The sequence below is a fragment of the Balaenoptera ricei genome, chromosome 10 (genome assembly GCF_028023285.1).
Source record: "Balaenoptera ricei isolate mBalRic1 chromosome 10, mBalRic1.hap2, whole genome shotgun sequence".
Lineage (NCBI taxonomy): Eukaryota > Metazoa > Chordata > Mammalia > Artiodactyla > Balaenopteridae > Balaenoptera > Balaenoptera ricei.
The window spans coordinates 1,004,181-1,026,907 of NC_082648.1; the positions used below are offsets into that span (position 1 = coordinate 1,004,181).

At 53.5% G+C, this 22,727-nt stretch overlaps 1 protein-coding gene across 1 annotated transcript in view; it reads right to left on the bottom strand.

Moving 5' to 3' along the window:
• CACNA1C (calcium voltage-gated channel subunit alpha1 C) overlaps nt 1–22,727 on the bottom strand; it is a 473,070-nt gene that overhangs the window by 166,241 nt on the left and 284,102 nt on the right. The window contains exons 4-5 of the mRNA XM_059935013.1: nt 21,628–21,767; nt 15,400–15,539 (exon numbers count right to left, since the gene is read on the bottom strand). Coding sequence (XP_059790996.1) covers nt 15,400–15,539; nt 21,628–21,767 — 280 coding nt within the window. The remainder of the gene's footprint in view (nt 1–15,399; nt 15,540–21,627; nt 21,768–22,727) is intronic.

Here is a 22,727-nt window from a genome sequence, read left to right on the forward strand (position 1 = left end):
AATAGGTTTAGAACTAGGAAGGCAGTAGTTTTCTCCTGGGTTAAGGAGTAAGCTCGTCACATGGAGGTTCAAGGGTGCCTGATGTAGGGAGAAGAGCTCTGGCCTGGACAGCTCCTACAGTCTCCAGCTTCATTATTTTTTTGCCTGTTCTTATTAAGATGTCCTTATTCATTAGAGCTTTTCATTTATTTTTAATTTAACCTTTCCATCTTAATAAATTTCTGCATCCCACAAGTGCTTTGGTGAGCACTAAAGGAGGGTTTTGGCCTGGGAACGGGATGGTGGATACTCTGCTGCCTAATAAATTACCAACTATAAGAGTAATTAAAATACCAACCTTCATGTTGAATTAATTGTTTGTATTAGCAATATGAGTTGGAAATAACTCAAAGGAAAAATATTAAAAAATTCTGATCCAAAGTGAACAAGAGTGATGGCAACACCAACTCCCATTTCCTGAGGACCCGGCATAAGCTGGGCACCGGGCGAAGTGCTCTACACATCATTTCATTTAATTCTCCAGCTATCCTGATAAAGATAAATGGGCCGAGGCTTGGGTAAGACCGATGACTTGTCCAGGAGCTGGAGTTAGAAACCAAGCCAACTGACCCTAAGGCCTCCACCCTCAGCCACCGTCCCAGCAGAAACGGCAAATGCACTGCAGACTCTCTGACCCTGCACCAGGCAGATGCCGGTACTGATCATGGCCTCTTCCCTCCGGCCCCGGATGGGGCCTCCCAGTCCTTCTCAAAAGTAAGTCTCTCACAGCAACTCTGACCCACGGGAAGTGACTGGATCATGATCTGCCACCCTGAATATGCTGCCTCCCTGCTGGTGACAAACTGTCTCTTTCTGCTACAGGAAAACTAGGATGCAGGCTTCTTTTGGCACCTGCCAATGACGTAGATGCCTGGGTCTGCACTTTTTCTTCTGTCTTAGACATTTTGGGGAAAACAATTGTGAAATATACATCCAAAAAAGTGTAAAAAATAAAATGTAAAAAATAAAAATGTTACGGTGTATGATTTATCACAAAACAGCCATGTATCCATCACTCAGATCAAGAAATAGAACATCACCCCCTCTATGAAGCCCCACTCATGCCCCTCCAGGTACTACCCCCTCCTACAGCAAGTTAACCATTGTATTATACTTCAATAAAAGTTAAAATGTAATTCACACATCAGTAAACAAAATCCCGAGTCTATCAATAGATGTAGAAAAAGCCCATTTCATAAATTCAGCCTTTACTCCCCAATCTTTTACATTCTTTTCTGTATTTTCCATTCTTTTGATTCTCTGTGCTTTATTCTCAATATTCCCCCTGACCTTGCCACAGCTCAATAATTCTGTTTTCAGCTGTGCAAAATCTTTCAATCAATTCACTGCATTTTTTTTCTTTTCAGCCCTGCGACTTGTGGAATCTCAGTTCCCAACCAGGGACTGAACCTGGGCCATGGAAATGAGAGCCTGGAATCCTATCCACTGGGCTGCCAGGGAATTCCCAATTCACACTGCATTTTCATATTTGATATTGTATTCTTCATTTCTAAAATTTACATTTGGTTCTTTTCCACATCTTCTGGTTCTCTGGAAAATTATCGACCTTGTCTTTGATCTCTTTGAATATAGTAAATATGGTTATTTTCAAGTCTATGTCTGATAATTCCAATATCTAGATTCCCTGTGGGTCTATTTCTATTGTCTATAGTTTCTGCTCCTTTTCATTCATGTTATCTTGTCTCTTTGTGTACCTAGTTATTTTGTATTGCGGGTTAGGCCCTATTTTTGCAAAATTGTCTTTCAAAATAATTGGAGAACTTGATGATGTTACCTTTCTCCAGAGAGGACTCATATTTGTTTTTGTTAGGCATCTTTTCTAAGTTGTAGAAAACAGAAGATTTAGAATATTTTGCCCAGGGATTTCTAATTGTCCTCAGCAGGACAGTTAATCCAAATTACCTCCCCTGCCATTTTCAGAAAGCAAAAGGGACCTGTGCTTCCTAAGGAAGAAACTCCCTAGGGAAGTCCCCTCATTACATGTGTTCCTACTGCCCCACTCCAGAACCAGGTCACTGGGTCTTTGAATAGATGGACATCTTTTAAAGGGTTGGGAAATCTCTGCCAGTCAAATTCTCTTAGTGTCAGACCCTGGACGGGACTTCCTGGAGTGAAGTTCCTGGGGACTCACTGTGTGCAGTGCCTGATAAGAGGATGAAACAGGCGGGAGTCATGGTTTGGTTATGGCTGCTGCTGAGTCTCACGCCTCTCAGAAAGGTGTAGAAGGTGCGGCTTTTAGGAAAACTGGAAAGTGTCTCCGAGATTTTGGTGGCAAGTGAGATATACTCACTATGAGTTATCAGGTAGGATGAGTCCCTAAGACAGCCCTGATGATAGCTCTTTAACTCTTTCCCAGACAAATACCATTATACCAGGCAACTCACAGCTTCCTCTTCCTGGCTGTCCTTGACGTGGAGTTTAACAAAGAACCAAGCTTGTTTATTGCTGACAACTTATGGTGATGCTACAGCATGAATTAACCTTTCTATGCATGTTCTTAGGATTCCAGACTGACTTATTTCCAATTTGGCTCAAATCACTAAGGGATCAATAGGGACCTTGGCACCGATCAAATTTTCTGTTAGGGAAAATCTCCAAACGTATGCTTAGTGTTTTAAAGAGATGTCAGATTTACTGGAAAAAATGCCAGGCTATTTCCTCTCCTCCACTAATAGCTGTGTGACCTTGGCAGTCACGTCACCTTCTTGGGTCTAGGTTTCAACATCTTGAAAATGAGGACATTGGACGAGAAAGCCCACTCTGGCTCTAAAATTTGCTGGGTTGTTATTTTCTAAATATCTTAAGAAAGATGCTAGTACCTTTCCTTCCTCCAACTACTACTGTCCCTTATCCACAATAAGTCCTCAGTAAATGTGTGACAAATGAATTAATATATAACTTGTATAATATAATGTAGCATTATATTACTTCAGAAATAATATCATGTATAACTTATGTAACATATGTAACTTAAACCTGCTAACATACTAGTCATTCATTTTGTGATTTAAAAGTCAAGTACACTTCCATTTCCAAAAGGAGGAACTGGTATCAGATGAGCCCTTTCACCATAAACATTAAAAAACTGGACAAAAATATTAGCGGCAACTGTCTTCCAAAACTGAACATAAAGTAGCTCAGGCCTGTAATCTCTGAGAAAATTGAACCTCAGAGATGAACACAATAATCACCCTGGTTCTCTGCACACGGTTTCCTGACGGCAGCGCAAAGAGCAGACAGACCACTCCAGTCCCACTGGTCTGAGAATCTGGGCATCTGGCATGGCTGTGGTGGGACAGCTAGGTATACGGGGCCCCAGAAGTTTGTGTAGGGGTCCCCTGTGTGTCCATGGGCCTGCCAGAGTGGGAGGGATCGAGTTAACATCTCATTAAGACTCTAGACAATCAATATGCCAGAAAGGGTACATCTTAGGAGCCAGGACCTTACCCTGGAGTAAGATGCCTTCTAGACCCATCCTCACAAGATGACACTGAGCTCTGACAAGATCTGAAAGGGAAACGAGCTGGGAGGTGAGGGGCCTGGGCTTTTGATCAATCTTCACCAGCAAGTGTAGAACCACAAGTTCATAGCGGGGCAGCAGGTAACTGAACTGCCTGCTGAAGAGTCAACCCTTCGATCAAGGAAGGTGAATGAATCCAGGTCTCTACAACATATGACTCATGATCCCAGTATTCAGAACAAACCACAAGATACATAAAGAAACAGGAAAATGTGACACATAACCAAGAATAAACAGTCAAAAGGGACTGAAAATGAGATTGCTCAGATGTTGGACTTAGCAGAAAAGGATTTTAAAACAGCTTAAAGAATGTGTAAAGAGTTAAAGGAAAATATATTAAAAGAATGAAAGGAGTATATGGTCTTAAAGAGAGAACAGATAGGGAATTCCACAGATAGATGGAAACTATAAAAAGGAGCCAAATGGAGATTCTATGACTGAAAAGTAACTGAAATGAGAAAGCCATTGAATAGGTTTGATGAAGATAGAGGTGGCAGAGGAAAAAGTAATGAACTGGAAGAATAATTGATAGAAGTTAATCTGTGGACACAGAGGAAAAAAGACTTTAGAAAACTGAACAAAGCCTTGGGGACCAATGAGATAATAGAAAATGGCCAAACATAAGTGTAATTGGGGTCCCAGACAGAGAAGCGTGAGACTGGAGTTGGAAAAATATATTTGAAGAAATAATGGCCAAAAACTTCTCAAACTTGATGACGATCTCCAATTTATGGATGAATCTGAGCAGCTCAGAAAACTCTAAGCAGGACAAATATACAACGAGGCACGTAATAGTCAAGTGCTGAAAACCAAAGATAGAAAATCTAGAAAGAGTCAAGAAAAAAGAAGCATATATACAGGGAACCATGATGAGAATACTGGTGACGTCTCATCGGAGACAATGGAGGCCAAAAGAAAGTGGAAAAACCTCTCTAATATTCTGAAAAAAAAAAACCTCTCAGCCAAGAATTCTATATCCAGCAAAAATATTCTTCAAGAAGAGGATAAAGATATTTTCAGATAATGAAAGCTGAGATAATTCAGCAGCAGCAGACCTGTGTTATAGAAATGCCAGGGGATGTCCTTCAGGGTGGGAAATGACACCAGAAGGAAACTCGGATCTACAGAAAGGATTAGACAGTCCCAGAAATGGTAAATAAGTAGGCAAGCATAAAAGGCTATGTTTTACTTTTTCTCATAATTTACTTAAAAGACAATTGACTGTTTAAAGCAAGAAATGTTAACAGAGTGGGGTTTATAAGAGTTGTATAAGTAGAAGATGTGTAAGGCTCACATAGGGTAGAGGGTTAAGTTGAATTATACTAGTGTAAGGCTCTTACTTTTGTGACTGTACACTTAAAATGTGTGAGTTTTAGTGAATATAAATTATGCTTTAATAAAGTGGATTTTAAAAAATCAAGTGTGGAAGTTCCCCTTCCTCTAACCAGCCCAACTTGGAGCCTGAGGTCGGCAGACAGGGAGTTGGACCCAGACATATCAGTAGCTAAAATTTGCTGAATGCATCTTACACACTGACCATAGTTCTAAATGCTCTGCAAGCACTTACGTATTTAATCCTCACAACAACACCACAAGGTAAGTGCAATTTTAACCCCCATTATAGATCAGGACGCTGAGGCACACAGCTAACAGGTGGTGGCTCTGGGGATTTGAATCTAAGGAGTGGGACCTCACTGTTGGTGTCCTTAGCCACTCACTGTCACAAGCCAGCGGGAGGGGACGGACCAAGCGTCGCAGGTGGCTGTGGTTCGTGTCCTGCATATCAATCACTTCATGGGACACTGACCTTGCTGTGTCTTCACTTCCTCTCCCCTCATTTTTCTTTCCAGTGTTTATAAAGCATGGGTCACGTGTAAGCCTAAGTGGCCTTTATTATGACCATTATTTTAAATTAGGTGACCGTCACCGTGCTGTTGGTTGTAATTTCAGGTTTGGGATTTCCAGGGAAGGGCCAGCCACTAAGGAGAATCAACAATGGGGCTTCCTGAGTTTAAGAAGCTCTGTCTCCTGTGGGACCTACACCACTGGCCACAGTCCTGGGCACAAGGTCAGTGCCTGGGAAAGAGCCCCCTCTGGACTGATTGCTGGGAGCTGCCGAGGGTCACACCCTGCCCGGGACTCGGGCTAGAATTAGTGATTCCAAAGGAATTCTCAGCTTACTGCTGTTCTCTGTCATTGAAGCACAGAATGATACGGCTCAGAAGAACTTAAGGGCTGAGAGAGTTTAACCCTCTCCTTTCCCAGATGCGAAAACTGAGGGTTGGAGGTTAAAAGGTAGGTCACATGTCTGGCCAGACTCGGATCCCTGGTGTCCTCACTGCAGGCCCAGAAAACCTCCCACTTCACCACGAGGCCCGCAGGGGCAAGAGGACCATTTCTCATCAGCCCGTAGGGCCAGGGTTCAGGGACCATTGAAACATAAATAAACCAACACCCGAAGTATCGCCTGTCTCTGGTCTCGAGAGCCAGGCGGGCACCTGCTGTCAAGCTGTGTCTCCTCCAATGACAGTGGCCTGTGTCCTACAGGGGGTGTCCCTGCCCTGGAAAACAGCCTGAGCGCATCTCCCTTCACGGCTCTGGGAGAAGCACTCGGGGCCATACCTGCCTGTCTGTAAATTCGGGCTCCTGTCCCCGCTTTCCTGGACCACTGGGCCGTTTAACCCGCCAATAAAGCTCTTGGAGCTGAGAGCCTGGCACAGATGTCCAAAATTGCCTTTAGCTGGTGGTAACCCTGACATTTATCACCGCCTACGTTTTGTTCTCAAATCAAAACGGGACATTTTCCTCCTGGGGGAGTCTGTGCACGTCAGTAAACAGGAGAAGTTTCTTGCTCACTATGATTTTTTAGCTGCTGCAGGTAGAGCACAAACAATGGGGTCTTTCCTGGTGTAGTCACGTGCTGTCACTGATACTCAACAACTTGTCCATCAAACTCCATGGCAGCAGGACTGGAGCTTTTGGAACGCGCTCCCTGTTTAAACGAACTTGCTTTGCTGTGTTTCTTTTCTTAGGACCGGTCACTGTGGCTCATCACCATCCAGAAAGCCTCTCGTCGAGGGGTGGGTTTACAAGACTCTTTGTTGCTAGGAGCTCACGGGGCTTTACACGTAAAATCTCCCCCCTTTCTATGGAATACCTGTCATTCATCCCACTTGGTAGGTAGAGAAACTGAGGCAAAGCGCAGAGCAGGGAGCAGAAAGGTCGCAGAAGAGCCGGCACTGTGACGATTCCCTCCCACCCCCTGAGCCTGGGCCCCTGGGGGACACCGGGAGGGGGAGGAGCAAGAGCTGCCGGATGGGAGGAGGGGCCACTGCTGCGGCTCAGGAATCCCACGCGGGAGGGGTGGGCGTGGATTCCTAGCCGCCCGGATGCACGTGAGGGGTGCTGGGGCCCGGGCGGGGTGTGCGGGACCCCATCCTGAATTCTGCTCTGCTCCCGAAGGGCAGGCCGGCCCCGGGGAGCCGACTTCAGACTCCTCTTCCCGCAGATGCGAACCTGTTTGGGATGTTAAGAGGCCAGGCTATGCACGGTGTCCCAGAGGGCTCTGTGGGCTGCGGGGCTGGGAGGTGGGGGGCACCCACACCCCCTGGCTTTGCATCCCTCTCAGGGCGGCTGGGAGTCACGTGTGTGAGGGGGCTCTGCAAGCTCCGAGACCACCAAGCAGGGGTCCATCATGACCGCCATCACCTTCTTACAGACAGTGCAGGGTCCCGGGTGCCAGGCGGCCGTGTGACGGCGAGGAAGCCACTCAGCTCGTCCAAGGCAGCGTCCCCGTCTGCAGGGTGGACACTTGGTTGGACCGGATGCCTGAAGTCCCTTCCCACTCAGACACCCTGACCAGGAATCGCACCGTGAGACGATGGAAGGAATAAGGTTTTATCACTTCCTCTTTCTGTGAAAGAAGTGGTGGAGGAAGGTTCCTGAACGGGGTGGGCAGTGGCGGGCAGCCTCGGCCCGTGAGAAGCAGGGGGAGGATGGACCTGCGGGTGGCCCTTCTGCACACGCCCCGTCCTGGTAAGTGTCCCTCACTTTGGATAAGGTTCCATGACATCGAAGACCCCTTTCGGACAAAAGGGATGAAAAGGCAGAGGAATCAAAGTAGAAAGTGAGGGGGAAGAGGACCAAGTCCACGGAGATGGGGGAGGAGGAGGGGTGGAGGGGGAGGCAGGACGGCCTGGCACCGCGCGGGTACTGGCGGGCGGACGGTGAGGCCGTGGGGCAGGAAGGAGATCTGGGGGCTCCGCAGCCCAGGCCCTCCAGGTTGCAGGCGGAACAGAGGTGCAGAGGGGTGACAGGCCTGTCCAGGGGCAGCGGGCTGGGCAGGGGTGAAGGTGGGCTGCAGCCCAATGGGCTGCGCACCTCTGGCTTGTGCACCAGCCCCGCCTGCGTCACGTGGGCTCTCGACAGGGTTAAATCACAGGAACCAGGAGGAGGGGAGATGGTGACATGGCAGCAGGAAAAGCGGCCGGTGGGCGGGAAGCAAGGTGGATTCGGGCCTCTGCTCTGAACAGGGCTCTTCCCTGGGACTCGGTTTCCAAAATCTGTACATTTCAGGGCTGAGTCATTTGATTTGCAAGTTATCAGCTCCGGATGGACTTTCCCTTGTCAGCTCTGGAATGGTGAGGTGTCCTCGGATAGGAGCTGCCTGCCGGGACCACCTCTGGTGCCAGGGCCCTGCTCCACTGCAGGTCCCACTACCGGGCACGGGCCACTGTCCCCGAGCAGGATTGCAAATCCCGGTGGCCCAGCTTCCCAATGAGCACGTATCAGGCAGGACAGCAGGACCGCTTCTGAACCATCAAAGTGTGGAAACACTCGGGAAAGTTGCTTCCAGCAGCTCTAATCTGCTCCCAGTGGGTATGATTAACTGACAGCCTCTCTAATCAGGGCGGTCAATCTCACAGCCACTAAGCGCCAGGAGGGGAGCCCATTCTGGGGAGAAACTGCCTCGCAGGACGAGGAGGGTTCACCTGGGTACTTAGGCACTCGGGCGAGGTTTTAAATTTTGCAGCAGGAATTTTACAGTCAAGAATCCACTCTATCAAGAACAATAAAAAGTGGGTCAGGGTCCTGCAGCAGGAGGTTAGTGAGAGCAGGACGCCCGGGCTGGCCTCCACTGGAGGCTGTGCAGGTTGGGGGCGGGGAGGTTCTTTGGTCTGGCTCTGCTCCTGGCTCTGCCCAGCTGGCTGTGTCCAGGGTGGATGGATGAGCCCCCTGGAATTCAAGGTGCACCGTCCGTTCTGATATTCTTTAGGTTTCCCAGACATTTAGCTGTCTCTCTGCAGCGCAGTTTTTGAGTATTTCTAACAGAGAGGAAAGAGCATCACTGCTTGGGAAAATGCCTTACTGGTGTGGCATCCGGACAGCCCCCGACCCCGTCTGCTCCCCGCTGACCCTGGTTCTCACCGCCTCCTCCTCTGTGATGGGCGTGGCCACGCGAAACCTCATGCTGGACTGGGCTGGCCTGCATCGGTGGCCCCCAAAAACTAGGTTTTCATCCCAAACGTCCTTTCATCTCCAGCCCTGACCATTCTGCATCAACCTCAAGGCTCAGCTCAAATGCTCCTCCTTCGTAGGAAAGGTCTGAACCTGTCACCGTGACTGGGAAACTCGCCCCTCGAGTCCATTTCATTGTTTGCGCATGAGCCTCTGGTAAGCGTTGCTATTTAACTCTGGAATATTCTTTATGTTTAAAGTATATCTGTACGGAATCTAAAAAAAATGTTTCTGATGAACCTAGGGGCAGGACAGGAACAAAGATGCAGACGTACAGAATGGACTTGAGGACACAAGGAGGGGGAAGGGGAAGCTGGGACGATGTGAGAGAGTAACACTCACATATATACACTACCAAATGTAAAATAGATAGCTAGTGGGAAGCAGCCACATAGCACAGGGAGATCAGCTTGGTGCTTTGTGACCACCTAGAGGGGTGGGATAGGGAGGGTGGGAGGGAGACCCAAGAGGGAGGGGATATGGGGACATATGTATAGCTGATTCACTGTTATACAGCAGAAACTAACACAACATTGTAAAGCAATTATACTCCAATAAAGATGTTAAAAAAATAAAGTATATCTGCTTTGTCTTGACAGTGCTTGTCAGATATTTCTATTTTACATGCCTCACGTCAAGTGATGTGATGTAACAATGGCTATCATTTAACTGAGCACATACTACAGGCGAGGCACTTTGCATGCATTAGCTCACTTTGTTGTCCTAGTAACATGTGAAATAGGCTCTATTATTATTCCCATTTTACAGATGAGGAAACTAAGGCACAGAGAGGCTGAGTAACTTCCCCCGGGTCACAGAGGAAGTCAGGGGCAGAAGCCAGACAGTCTGACTCAAGAGCTCTTGCCTGAAACCACCACGGCTCAAGTCTCTCCCAGTGCTGTCTACGTAGCATTCAATCAACAGATACTTAATCGACTGATTGGTGCTGACTGTTTTCCAGAAACAGTTCTAGTCTGAGCAAAGGAAAATAGGAGGAAAGAGCCTGACCTCGCCTCACGTGGTCCCCTCACTTCCCGGTGAGGAAGCGAACCCTGCTTGACAAGAAGCTGATTTCTAACCTGTGTGCCTCCAGAAATAACAGTTCCTTGAGAACGAGCTAATCTCACAACAATTCACATCCTCGGGAGCCTTTCCAGCATCCAGGAGCTTGGCAGACGGAGGTGGTGTCCTGTTGGTCTGTGTCCCCAGCACCTGGCTCACAGCAGGTGATCAATAAACGCGGATGGGGGTGGATGGGCTGCCGAGCCTGGCCCCGGCCTTGCACGGACGCGGATGTTATGTGTAATGTTGACCGTCCCTGTGGCTTCTCTGTGGTGCAACGTGCCTGCTTGTCTGCACCTCTGCCGAGGGACAGTGGGGCCTCACAAGCCCTGGGCACTCACTTCCTTTACTGTGGGAATCTTGACGGAGCAAAGTGATCAAACCTTAGTTACACGAGAGCGTCTCACTGAGAGCGTCAGCTGGTTTCTACACCCACAGTGAGACCCACCCCGCCCCCCGATCCTCAGCCTCCCCGTGTACAACTCTAGGGCCTCAGCCATCCTCTCTCCTCCTTCCTGATTTCCTGGCGGCCCCTCCTCACTTGCCCTTCAAGGTCTGTCCTCCTCCTCCAAGAAGCCTGTCCTGGTCTCTATCCCCACTCCCCAAAGTAGAGAGTCCCCCAAAGCACACCTGTCACAGAATTCAACACGTCGTACTCAACCTTTTTTTCTTTTTGCACATCTCCAATTTTTGTTCTCTACCATCATTTCTATGAACATTATTTCCTTCGACAATTCAGTCTTTTTAAAAACACTCTTAGTGTCTGACTCATTTCTGTATCTCCTGAGACAGCTAGAAAAGTCCTATATGAAGTAGGTACTCAGTGGGTTTTGTTGAAAAAAATTAATAAATGACTCATGGGCTTGTACCCGCACAAGCATCTCTCTCTCTCCATAATCTGTGATCCTAAGATTTCAATGGCATTTAATACACATCTGGACGCAAAAAATAACAGTAACTCTTTGGGCTTGGAGCTTCTGGTCCCGCAAACCACCCAGTTAGCCTATTTGTTACAGAAACAGCACGTGACTACGTACCACCTACATGCACAGCTACACAGCACACAGTTGTCATGAAGACCAAATAAGTTAGAAGAAAAAAGCCTTTCGGAAACACTAAAGGAGGCGCCCGTGAACGGAAGGTGTCAGTACCAGTGTCCCTTAGGGGTGGGCTGCTCCGTCCCGGCCACGTGGAGCCCATGAGGGGCCCAGTCACCCCACAAAGATTGACCTGGCGTTTCTGTAGATAATTGTAGAGGCTGAGGATACAGCAGTGAGCAAAACAAAAAAACTGTTGTCCTCGTGGAGGTTATGTTCTCGTGAGGCCAGGGGTGACAAATAGATAAACGAGGGCAAGAGGGTGGAGAGAGATGTGGGAGAAATAAAGGGGGGAAGGGGGCGGAGGACACGGGTGGCGGGACAGGCCCCCGAGAAGGTGCCGTTTCCGCGGACGCCGAGGTGGCGAGGCCAGCCGTGAGGCCAGCCGAGTGAAGGGCGTCTGGATGGAAGGCCCACCACGTGAGTTGCAGCACAGCTGGAGGTCGCTGAGGCTGGTGGGGGGCCGAGGAGGGCGGCGGGGGGAGGGGAGGCTGCAGAGGGGCTCTGTCTCTCAGGAGGTGGGGAGCCTGGAGGGTTCTAATTGCAACAGTGGCACGTATTTTGAGAGGACTCAAAATTTTGAGAGGACTCCTGGCTGCTGTGTTGAGCCCCGGCTGTGACAGAGGGCAAAGGGCAAAATAGAGACCCCTGCCAGGAGGCGGCGGTGACGGTCCAGGTGAGGGTGGCGGGTGCTGCAGTGGACACGGAGGCGGCAGGAAACTGAGCATCTGGAAGGCGTGGCTCGCAGGATGCGCTGAGGGACCGGAAGCAAAGGGTGGGACAAAGAAACAGGCCGAGGGCTTGTGCCTGAGTCACTGGAAGGACGAGGCTGACCTTTACCAAACGGGAAAGGCTCTGGGGGACGCGGTGAGCTCAGGGCGCCGCCTACCAGGCCGCCCGTGAAGGGATGGAGGCGGCGGCGCAAGTCAGGCCTCAGAGGAGACGCCTGTGCTGGCGGCACCAGCTCGCGTTATCAGAGGACACGCAGGAGACTGGGTGTGTGCACCAGGGACCGGTGCAGAGAGAGAGGAGGCCCAAGGACAGAGCTGGCTCTCCCAGCGGTGAGAGGAGGAGAAGGTGAGGGGAAGTCAGCCCGCGGCTCCCACAAGGAAAAGCAAGTGGAGTGAGGGCAGAGCTGAGAAAGAACAGCGTCCCGGTGACGGTACGGCTCAAGGATAAGGGACCACCCGCCGAATCTAATCCTGCAGAGAGTCAGGTAAGCGGCCCCGAGACAGGCCGCGGGATTCGGCACCGTGGAGATCCCTGGTGGTGTCAATAAGAGATGCTTCTGCGTTGCCATGGGGGAGAAAGCCGGGCAGCGGCAGGTCCAGAGAGAAGGAGGAGATGGGAGCGGTGCGGCGGGGAGGAGAACCAAAGGCTATGGCATCGGAGGAGGGAGGCCTCCGTCCAGGTCTGCAGCGGGAGATGTCGGTGACATTGTCTTCGACGAGATCAACCAGACCGGCCCGGGGCACTTAGCCACCTGGGTCTACACACGTCACTACTTAAAAGGTCGCAGAGACGCCATCCCAGTGAGAAAGGCTGGATCAGCCCTGCCTTGAAGCCCCCAAAAGAGCTTTTCCCTTTTCACCAGTGACCCACAGAAAACAAGACCCGGCTGCTAGCTGTCTGAGAAAGCCAGGGCTACCTGCAGGCCCCATGGCTGCAAGAGCACCAGCTTCACTGGCAGAACATCTCCCTGAATTCACGGCGGGGCAGCAGGGCCTTACATCTGAGAGGCAGAGTCCCGCCTTCACCCTCTCGATGGAACGAATCCCAGCCCCGCAGTGCAGAGCTGCCGTCGGTACCGCACACGGACGGCACGCGGTCCGTGAAGCTTCCTCGTGGAGGAGCCCCGGCTACTCTGCGGGACCCAGCTCCCCTGCGTCTCTGATTAGGAACCTCTGTACCGGAGTCATCACCGTAACCAGTCCTGTGAATAACACCCCTTCCGTCTCTTAGGGATAGTGGCCTGTTTGATCACAACCCTTCACCCGTGCTTCTCTGTATGGACGGCACACTTCTGTGTCCCGTCACCTTTGGGACCACGGCAGCCGGGTGACTTGCTTGGGCCACTGGCATGTGAGCAGCCATGATATAAACCAGGTTGAGCAAAAGCCTAGAATATGCCTGTGTGGTTTGACCATGTGCCCCCTGGTGAGAGCCGCCCCGTGCCCTGAGGGCCGCAGGCACGCACGCTGGACGCTCCCTCAACCTGGGCTCTGGGATGAGGTGACCACGGAAGCTGGTCAGGCCCAGAGCCCTCACGCAACACGAGCCAAGGATGCGTGATTCTGGTTTTCAGTCACCGAGAGTTTGGGATGGTTTTTTCCTGCAGCAAAAGCTGCCTGGTGTACTCCCATTAGATTTTCAAACTCCTCCAGGGGAGGGACCATACTTATTTTCATGACGCGTCGTGACGCCCTGCACGGTGCTCTGAGGCTGTGGGCCCTAAAAAACGCACGCACAGCAGGTCAGCGTCATCGTGCCTGTGGCAGTGTGTTGGGTCCAAGCGTGGGCTCAGTTCACAGTCCCTGCCACTGGAGCGTTGGCTGCACCATCACACTAAACCCCTTAAAGTCTTGTTCGAACTGATTCTCACCTGCCTTCTCATTCCTTGAGTTTGGCCTACGGAGTGATGCCTAACTGACCACGAAAACCCAAATAACTTAGGCTTTGCAAACGGGCCTTGGGTCTCAGCCGTCACGTACACTGTTTCCATCCTTAGTGCCCAGTGGTTAAGGCCAAGCAGAGGGGCCACGGTCCACACTCGCTGGGAGTTAACACAGGCCACCACTGCCCAGGGACCCCCACGCCTGCCTTTGTCCACCCAGGGAGTTCCCGCCCTGAGCAGAGAGCAGGCCAGCATCATGCAGGAGTCAGAGACAATACAGGTCACAGTTCTGGGCTTCAGGGGGCTTCTAAGGTAACTGCAGAGGCAGTAAACGTCTAAGACACACGCAATTCTTTACAGGAGGTAGTGCGGTGCCCCGGGGAGAGTTGGTTTCACTCAGGAGACCTGGTTCTCTCTGCTCTGCTGTGGTTAATTCAGTTACCCCGGGAGGATCTTTCCACTATCCTGCGTGGGTGCGGAAAGCCCTGGACAGGTTGATACAAGATCCCTCGTGTTCCCACAGTTCTACACCCTGAGAGGTTTCACCCACTGAGCAGGATGACGTCACCTGGTTGGTGGCCGTGCAGGTGGAAAGGTGGGTGTGCAGAGGCCCCCTCTACCTTCCTGGCCCGGACCCGTCTCCAAGCTCGTCTGGCTGCAGCCCGCTTCGGGGGGTCTCCTCCGCCTCGAGTTAGGGCCCAGACCTGGTCACGCTGAGGGGACGGTGGCACGTCCCAACAGGCACGCCCAGAATTAGGCTCAGTGACCGCCAGCCGAACAGCAGGAGCAGAGGGAGGTCTGAAAGGGGACTCAGCCCGGGAGCCGGCTGGGCTGGGGTCTGCTGGAGCGGACACTGGGAGCCCGACCTGCTGTGCCCAGGGCTGGGGGGCCCTCCGCAATGGGGGGCTGCTGCAGGAGAGGCAGAAGGGGCGCCGTCCCCGGGCCTGTCTCCCACGCCCGTCTGCCCCACTCAGGCCAGCGTCCTCCCCCCTCAGGGAAAAGCAGTTCTCACTCCGACAGGCGGCGAGCCCAAAAATAGGGCTTCTGCGGCCGGAGATGCCCCACGTGACGTGAAAGGGGGAGAGGGCTGGCAGAAGTGGCAAAACAGAACTTCCTGAACATCCACTGATGCTTTTCTGATTGTTCTTTGGAAAAATACAGACAGCAGACATCATCCCACCGGCTCCCCATGCCCTGGGGGCCTGGGGAGTAACTCACTGCTCTTCTGCTGCAAATGTGTTTAAACCCCCAGCCCCGGCCGGGGTGGCGGACGGGGGCTGCTCAGATGGCCGCGAGGCTGTTCTCTGTGCAGCTGTCTCCATCAGGCTGTGGATTCCCCAGGTGCTCACGGGAGCGGGGGCCACAGTGGGTTTTAATGGACTCACAGGAGAGCTGGGACCGTTAGGGCAAAGGAACCCATTCAAGAAAACCCTCCACATATATGAAATCAGGTTCCTTGGCAATTCAGGTTGGGGGGAGACCGGGGGGCGGTGAGGAGGTCACATGGCCGACAGGCCCAGGCTACTTACTCGGGACCCCGGACACCAGCCGCAGGGGCCGCAGCACGCGGAACGCCCTGAGCGCCTTCACGTCGAATCCAGCCCCCTTCCCTCCCAGGGCGTTGGCCCCGTCGGCTTTGGTCGCTTGCTCTAAGATGGCACTGAAAAGCCTGCAAGAGAAGAAGGAGAGAGGGAACGTCAGGATGTCCTGCTTGCCCGACGGGGCTCCGACTCCTCTGAGGGACGCTGGGCGGTTAAGTGTGCAGGCGCCTCCAGCCAGGATCAGTCCGGTGTGCGGGCGGGTCCGAGACCCTCATCGGATGACAGTCCCTCAGGGCAGGTCCCGCCTGCCCCGTGCTGGCATCAAGCAGCCCAGGCAGGGCGTCAGGCAGGCGGAGGCTGCCGCCGGGGCCCGTTCCTCTGCCCCCCCAGCGTCCTGGCTGCTGTGCCCTGGCACCACATCCCAGCTCCTCCCGACAAGCCCCTGGCTTTGATCTGAGCCTGGGCACAAACAAGTGGTCCCATAGAAACCGAGGTGGTGCCGCAGGCACAAGGACAGGAAACTGACCACCGGCCTCAGGCCCTGGCGACACCTGTCTTGTTGGAGTGATGGGGACAAAGGTAACAGACACATGTTCAAGAGAGGACAGAGGAGTGTTCGAGACGGTTCTGTCCAACAGAAACAGTGCAAGGCACAAACGTGGGCCGCGTGTGCAATTTAGATTTTCCAGTAGTCACACTAAAAAAGTGAAAAAGGAACAGGCGAAATGGACGGTGATGATAGATTTTATTTAATCCAACATAACCAAAATATGATCACTTCAGCTATAATAAAGAGTTTTTAGTGAGACGTCTGTCCCTCTCTGTTTTGCACTAAATCTTTGAAACCTGCTGTGTGTTCTACACATACAGTGCATCTCAAGTGAGGGCTCAGGGGCCACCGTAGCTGGAGGGGTGGGTCCCGTAGAAACAACCCCTCCTGAGGAATTTTGCTGGAAAAAGGTAGGAGAAGGGAAAAGGTAGTTCCTGCAAGAGGGCGTGGAATCATTTTGCTTGTTTTTAAATGAAATCATCTAATAGAGACAGACGATGGGCAGTAAAGAAGTGAGGGGACAGTGGCCGGAAGGGTCGTACCCCTGGTGGGCAGGAGGGCACGATGCCCGCAGAGGGGCACGAGCCCAGTGGCCAGGACGGTTCATCACGGTCCCGGGGAGGGAGGTGCATTGTGGGTTCAGATGCAGGTGTGGGAACAGAAGGAAGTCCTCTTCCGACTGCACCTCTCTTCTCAGCGAACCAGGGAGCAAGCCATCAGCCGGAATGTGAAAGGGGAGGGGGTGCTGGAAGCTTGAAGGGTGAGGCAAAGGCATAAAAGGGTCGCGGAAGGAAGTGGGGGGGTGAACGGAGCCAGGCCGTGCAGTAGGGTTTCCGGGCACCCAGGGCCTCTGCGAGGAGGTGGTCATGAAGGGGAAGTGACACGTCAGCTCAGCCTTGTGCGTTTCTCTACCCGCTCCAAGGGCACAGCTCAGGTACCAGCTGGTCGGACTGGGTTGGAGTTGGTGCTTTTGCAAGTGAGCAAGGAAATGAAGAGAGAAGTAAAAGCTGAGTGCAGACGCAGGTGAGAGATGACCGCAGGGCAGGAGGAGGGGACTGTCGGAGTCCAGCGCTGGAGGGAGGGAGCAGGAAGGATGGGTGGTATTTTTTGGAGAGTAGGAAGCTGGTCTGAGATCATGGAGAGGATGTGGCTCAAGGTCATGGTGGGGATCCTGACTTCGACCCTGGGAGTGGGCAGCTGAGACAGGACAGAGTCAGGATCCCTGGGGAAGAAGACATCAAGGAACCAAGAAGCTAGGGAGGCTGATGGTGGGACAGTGCGTGATGGAGAGGAGGAGCTGGCCAAGAGCCCACGTCTCCACAGCCAAGGAGAGACTCAAAGGTGTGGGGGGACCGCGACTTGGAGAAGCAGGGGGTAGAGGGTCTGAGGACACAAGCATCAGAATTGGAGGGGTTGGGCTTTCCTGGTGGTGCAGTGGTTAAGAATCCACCTGCCAATGCAGGGGACACGGGTTCAAGCCCTGGTCCGGGAGGATCCCACATGCCACGGAGCAACTAAGCCCATGCGCCACAACTACTGAGCCTGTGCTCTAGAGCCCAGGAGCCACAACTACTGAGCCCGCGTGCCACAACTACTGAAGCCTGCATGCTTAGAGCCCGTGCCCTGCAACAAGAGAAGCCACCGCAATGAGAAGACTGCACCGCAACAAAGAGTAGCCCCCGCTCGCTGCAACTAGAGAAAGCCCGCGCGCAGCAACGAAGACCCAATGCAGCCAAAAATAAAATAAATAAAATAAATAAATTTAAAAAAAAAAGAATTGGAGGGGCTTAGGGAGGAGGGGGCGGTGGTCTGAAAGCAGAATAAGATGAAGCAGGGCCCCTCTCCTGGCCTGCGAGCATTTGGAGGGGAGGGGCCATATCTTGAGAGACGGCAAGGGCAACAGGACCCCCGGGGAGAATGAGAGACAGAAGGAGGGACCGGTGCTGGGGTTAGGGCAGCACTGGGCTACCTACTCTGGAATAAATCTGATGAGGATCCAGCAACACCCCGTTCCATATTGATGTTTTCTCGACAGAGCTGAGTAGTTGGGACAAAGCTTGCAAAGCTGAAATCTGGTATCTGGACTTTTACAGAAAATGTTTGCTAAGATCAGAAATGGGGAGGGATTGTGGGGAACACAGGGCACCTTGGAAAGGTTTCGGGAGAGATTAGAACATGCAGAGAAGGTACGGGAATGGGAGTCTGGGATCCTGGGCCACTTGTGGGAACCGAGAAAAATATGGGAAAGGGCCCCGTGGACCATCTTTGTCTTTGTACCTAGAGACGTCCCACTGACTCACAGTCAGTAGAGCGCGCTGGGTCGTGCCTGGGGCCAAGGAAGACGCCCAGGGACCAGACCTGGGCAGCTTGGTCTTGAGGAACAGGCTGGGGCTCCTATGACTCCTGCCCCAGGGGGCTGGGTCTGGGAATGGGGAAGCTGCTGCTGGGGGCTTAGCAGAAGCTTAGACCCGGGCAGGGCCCAGGGGAGGGAGCTGGTCTAAACAGGGATTTGCAAAACGTGCTCCAGAGAACCCTTGGGGACTTCTTGGGCAGCGAGGCCAGGGATGAGTGGCTTCCCTTCGGTCTGTTTTCCACACGGGGACCCCGAGTAGGCTGTGTCTGCACAGTGGGTTCTGTAGCCAGACCACGTCTGATGTCCCGCCTGTTCTGTGATTCCTTCACCCCAGCTTGGCAGTTTGACGGGTCCATGTGTTAGTTGGTGACACCTCCCATCCCAGGCAGAGGTCTCCAGGGTGGGGGAAGTGGGGTCCGTTCTCTGCAGAGAAATGTTTTTTCCGTGGAAGCCTAGATCACAGAAACTCAGGACATGGACACCAGTTTGCAAGTCTGTTGAACAACATTCCAAATCCAAACCAGATTTGGTTCCTAGAACTTCCTGGAAGAAAGGAACATGCTTATCGACGTACAAGATGTTCACAAATATTATTCAGGGAAGGGAACAGAGATTGAACAACCATCCTCTCCTTTAACCCCTGCAGGGACAGAAATTTCAGGAATGGGCCTCAGAGGTGTTCTCAGCGTGCAGGGGCCGGCGTGTTTCTCCTCAGTCACACTTTGTAGAGGCGAAACCACTGCTTGGTGCCCACCGGTGCCTAAGGGCCGGGGACCTTCTCCAGGTGGTGTGTCTGGCAGTTCCTTAGCCGGACGTTAGAGCTTGTTGGAGAGGACGATGGTCTCTAGAGGCCCTGTGAGCCGAGAGGCAGGGCCCCATATTGGCAGGGAGCTGGAGACATAGTGAGGCCCTTTAGGCTGGAGTAGACGGTCTGAGCAGGTGCATCTGCTGAGGGCTCCCGGGTGCCTGATGGGGGTGGAGGGAGGGCTCCCGGGTGCCTGTTTGCGGGGTGGAGGGGAGTAGCTCACAGAGGCTCTGAAGTCCTCCCACATCCATTCAGCAGCCCCATGTCCCCACCGTTCCAAGGAGACTCCTCCACTTCCGGAAGGAATGGGGCACGTGGGGGGGAGGGCAATGCCTTGGCACTGGCCTCCTGGGTGGCAAGGCAGAGAAGGGAGAGGGGCCCTCAGCCCGGCACTCAGGTGGGCAAGCCCACCTCCCCCAGAGCAAGGCAGACTCCCTCTAGTTTGCAGGAGGGCAGAGGCTGCCCAGGAGGGGCGGAGGGGAGCAGATATTTCCCAGGAGACACGAGGAAGCAAAGGCACATCCATGTAAGGGGTCGGACGGGAGGGCACAGCTGAAGAGAGGTGGTTGGGCCACACCCTCCATGGGGGGTGTGTCATTTTCCGAGTTAGAAGGATGGACTGAGTCTAGACTGGATGGAGAGCCGCAAAGACCAGCGCCTTGGAGAAGAGAAACCAGGTGCCGAATGTGGCCGAGTGCGCGATCAACGGGAAAAAGCCAGAGGGTCATGGTGGACCACAAGCTGAGCCAGCGCTGGCACCGTAGCCTCTGTGTCCTAAACAGTCGATGGAGGCACCTTTGGGAGACTGCCAAGTCTGGACGCCTCCCTCTCTTCCCCAGCCTGATGGCCCGGGCCCGGGGAGATGTGGCTGGGATCTGGGCTGACCCACAAGCAGTCCGCTTGCTGCAGTCTCGGGAGGAGCAGGGTCCATGCAAGTGGGAGATGGGCCCCTGTCTGAGGTCCACCCGTGTCTCCTGCTTCCACCCCACGCAGAGGTGAGGCCGCATTTGGGGCAGAGCATCGTATAGACCAATGCCCACTCAGCCCACAGACGGGAGAAGACTTAGCTTCTCTGCCCCGAGAGGCGCCTCTTCTCTCTGTTGGCCCCAGAAGCACCGGACCTCATTCCTTGGGCTCTTTCTGTGAGTGTGTGAAAGGTTCCCAGGAGACTCGGGCCTTGAGGGAGACGCTGAATTTAAAAGGATTTAGATGCATCAGGAAGAAGCACGTTAAAGGACTTTGCTGAGTTAGTTCAAGGCATTTGTCGGTCACTCTGTTTATCCTGGAGTGAACAGAAGTAGCAAATCTCTCGCAGAGCTGCAGCCTCACCCTGACATCCGCACGTGGCAGACTTCAGTAACTTCCGTGTCCCTCACGCCTCCCAAGTGTCCCTGATGTTAATGCAAAGCGTGTCATGCTCGGCCAGGCAAAAAAGGACAGCGGCGAAAACTCGGAAAGAGCTCCAGACGCCCGGAGACAGGGACTCGCTCCCAAATGGCCCTGATTTGCGCCGGCACTTCCTGCAGGAAAGGCCGGGCGCCCACGAGGCTCTGAGCAGGGCGCGCTCTGGGGAAGCCACCAGGGCAACATCTTCCCGGGGCGGCTGGGAAGGGCCCCCTGGGGTAGGAGCCTAATGCCACGCTGACCTGCTCCCGGAGGCTGGGGGGACGGCGAGGGAGTGAACGGCAGGTGGGCTTGAAGTAGCGCCAGGTCCGCCCCGAGGCTCGGGCACCCTGCCCTCCGCAGACGGACGAGTGACTGGAGCCCGGTCAGCTGTGTCTCTCGTGGCGCGTGCGGGTCTCTTTGTACAAACATTCCACAGAGAATCTTTTCCTGAAGTTACCGATGCCTTGATAAGGAGATCGTCACTTCCAAGGTTTCCTGAAGCTTCCTGACGCCGCTTTGTTTCTGAGCGTAGGCTGAGTTGGCCTCTATAGCAGAGCAGGGTGTCCGGGGAAGTGCGTCTGGCCCCATCCCCTCGGCCCTTCCTAGTCCCATTTTCCGGTCCCGGCAGCCACTGAGCCAGGACCCTGCAGAGGTGCAGGTGGGTGTCCCGGCTCCCGGGTGCCAGCCGCCCTTCCGGCGCCGTGGCTGCGGGCTCACGTCGAGCCCAACCAGACCCGCTTAGCCACGCCGCAGCGGAGGCGTCCAGGGGCTGCTGGGCCAGGGGAGGCCCAGATGGAGTAAAAGACCTAAAGCTGAGGCATCTCCTTGGCTTCACGGAGGCCCCTGGGCTCCACCAGAAGGCCTCGGATTCACCTGTGCGCACGCGTGTGCGTGTGTGCGTGTGTGCGTGTGCACGTGTGTGCAGGTGGGAGCGGCGGCCGGGGCTGTTCCAGGTAACAACTCCTCTCCCTTTGGAGACAGTCTGAATCCGAAGTGATTTTTAATAGATCCTCTCGTCTGGCCTGAAGCCCAGGGCCCTTGTGACCAGAGACACAGATACGGGTGGGAAGCGGCCGGCACTGGGTGACGGTGGCGGAGGGTGGGAGGGGTGGTTGTACTCACCCGACAACCACAATGATAAAATCCAGCAAGTTCCAGCCGTTGCGGAGGTAAGCATTGGGGTGAAAGAGGAGCCCATAGGCTATGACTTTTAAAAATGCTTCCACAGTAAAAATGATGAGAAAGAGATACTCCACCCGTTCCTAGGAAACACAAGTAGAAGAGAGAGAAGAAGTCATTAGACTGGGGATTTGGAAAGTTCTGACCCAGCAGGTCCCCCAAGGTGGTGGAGGAGAAGGGGGCCCCTCCACGGTCAGATCAGGGGGACCCCCAGGCCACATCCTGAGCCCCACGGTCCATCCCACAGGAGAGCTCTGATCCACTGGGCAGGAAGGGGGTTTTTAGTCTTCAAATGTTAAAATGCAGAAATTAGGGTGGTGAAAAATCGCACATCTTTGAGAAACATCTTAGTTAATCAGTGAGCAGTTCCTTGTACTTCTCAGAAGAGAACTCACGATGCCTTATCTAAAGGGGACCCAAGGGTGCCGGGACGGGAGCTGGTGCTGAGAAAGGGCTGAGACAGAAGGGCAGGGAAAGTGCCACAGTTCTGAGTCACAAACCCTGAAGCTACAGCTGGGGTCTCTGATACCCAGCCACCAAGAAGCAGAGCATGGAAACCTCCGCCAGCCGCTGAAACAGAGGCAGCTGCCCACGTGCGCTGACCCCGACCTGGGAGAGCTCTCTTCCTTGAGAAAATAGAACTCTCTGTGCAAAGAGCGAGACCAGGTCAGCAGGGACCCCAGCATTTCCAGGATGAGGGCGGGCACTGGGTGGGGGAGGGGCGGTGCTCTTCCCCTCTCCCCACTCTGTCCTTTCCAAGAGGGCTCTGCTGTGGGATGTGGCCCTGTCCCTGGAGCCCACGCTTGGCAGGACTGACTCCGGCTGGTTAGAGCCGACTCCGGGCTGAGTCACCGGCTCCCCACCGTCCCCAGCTGCCGCTCTCCCACACTGTCCCCGGCGCAGAGCCTTCGAGGCCCCGCAGGCAGAGGCGGCCGTGGCCTTCACACACCGATGCTTCGCGCTCGTGTCCGCGGGAGCCTCCAGGAAGCTCCCACCTCAGACCCCAGACCCGGCTTCCCCTCCTCTGCAGGTCAGGGGGGGCT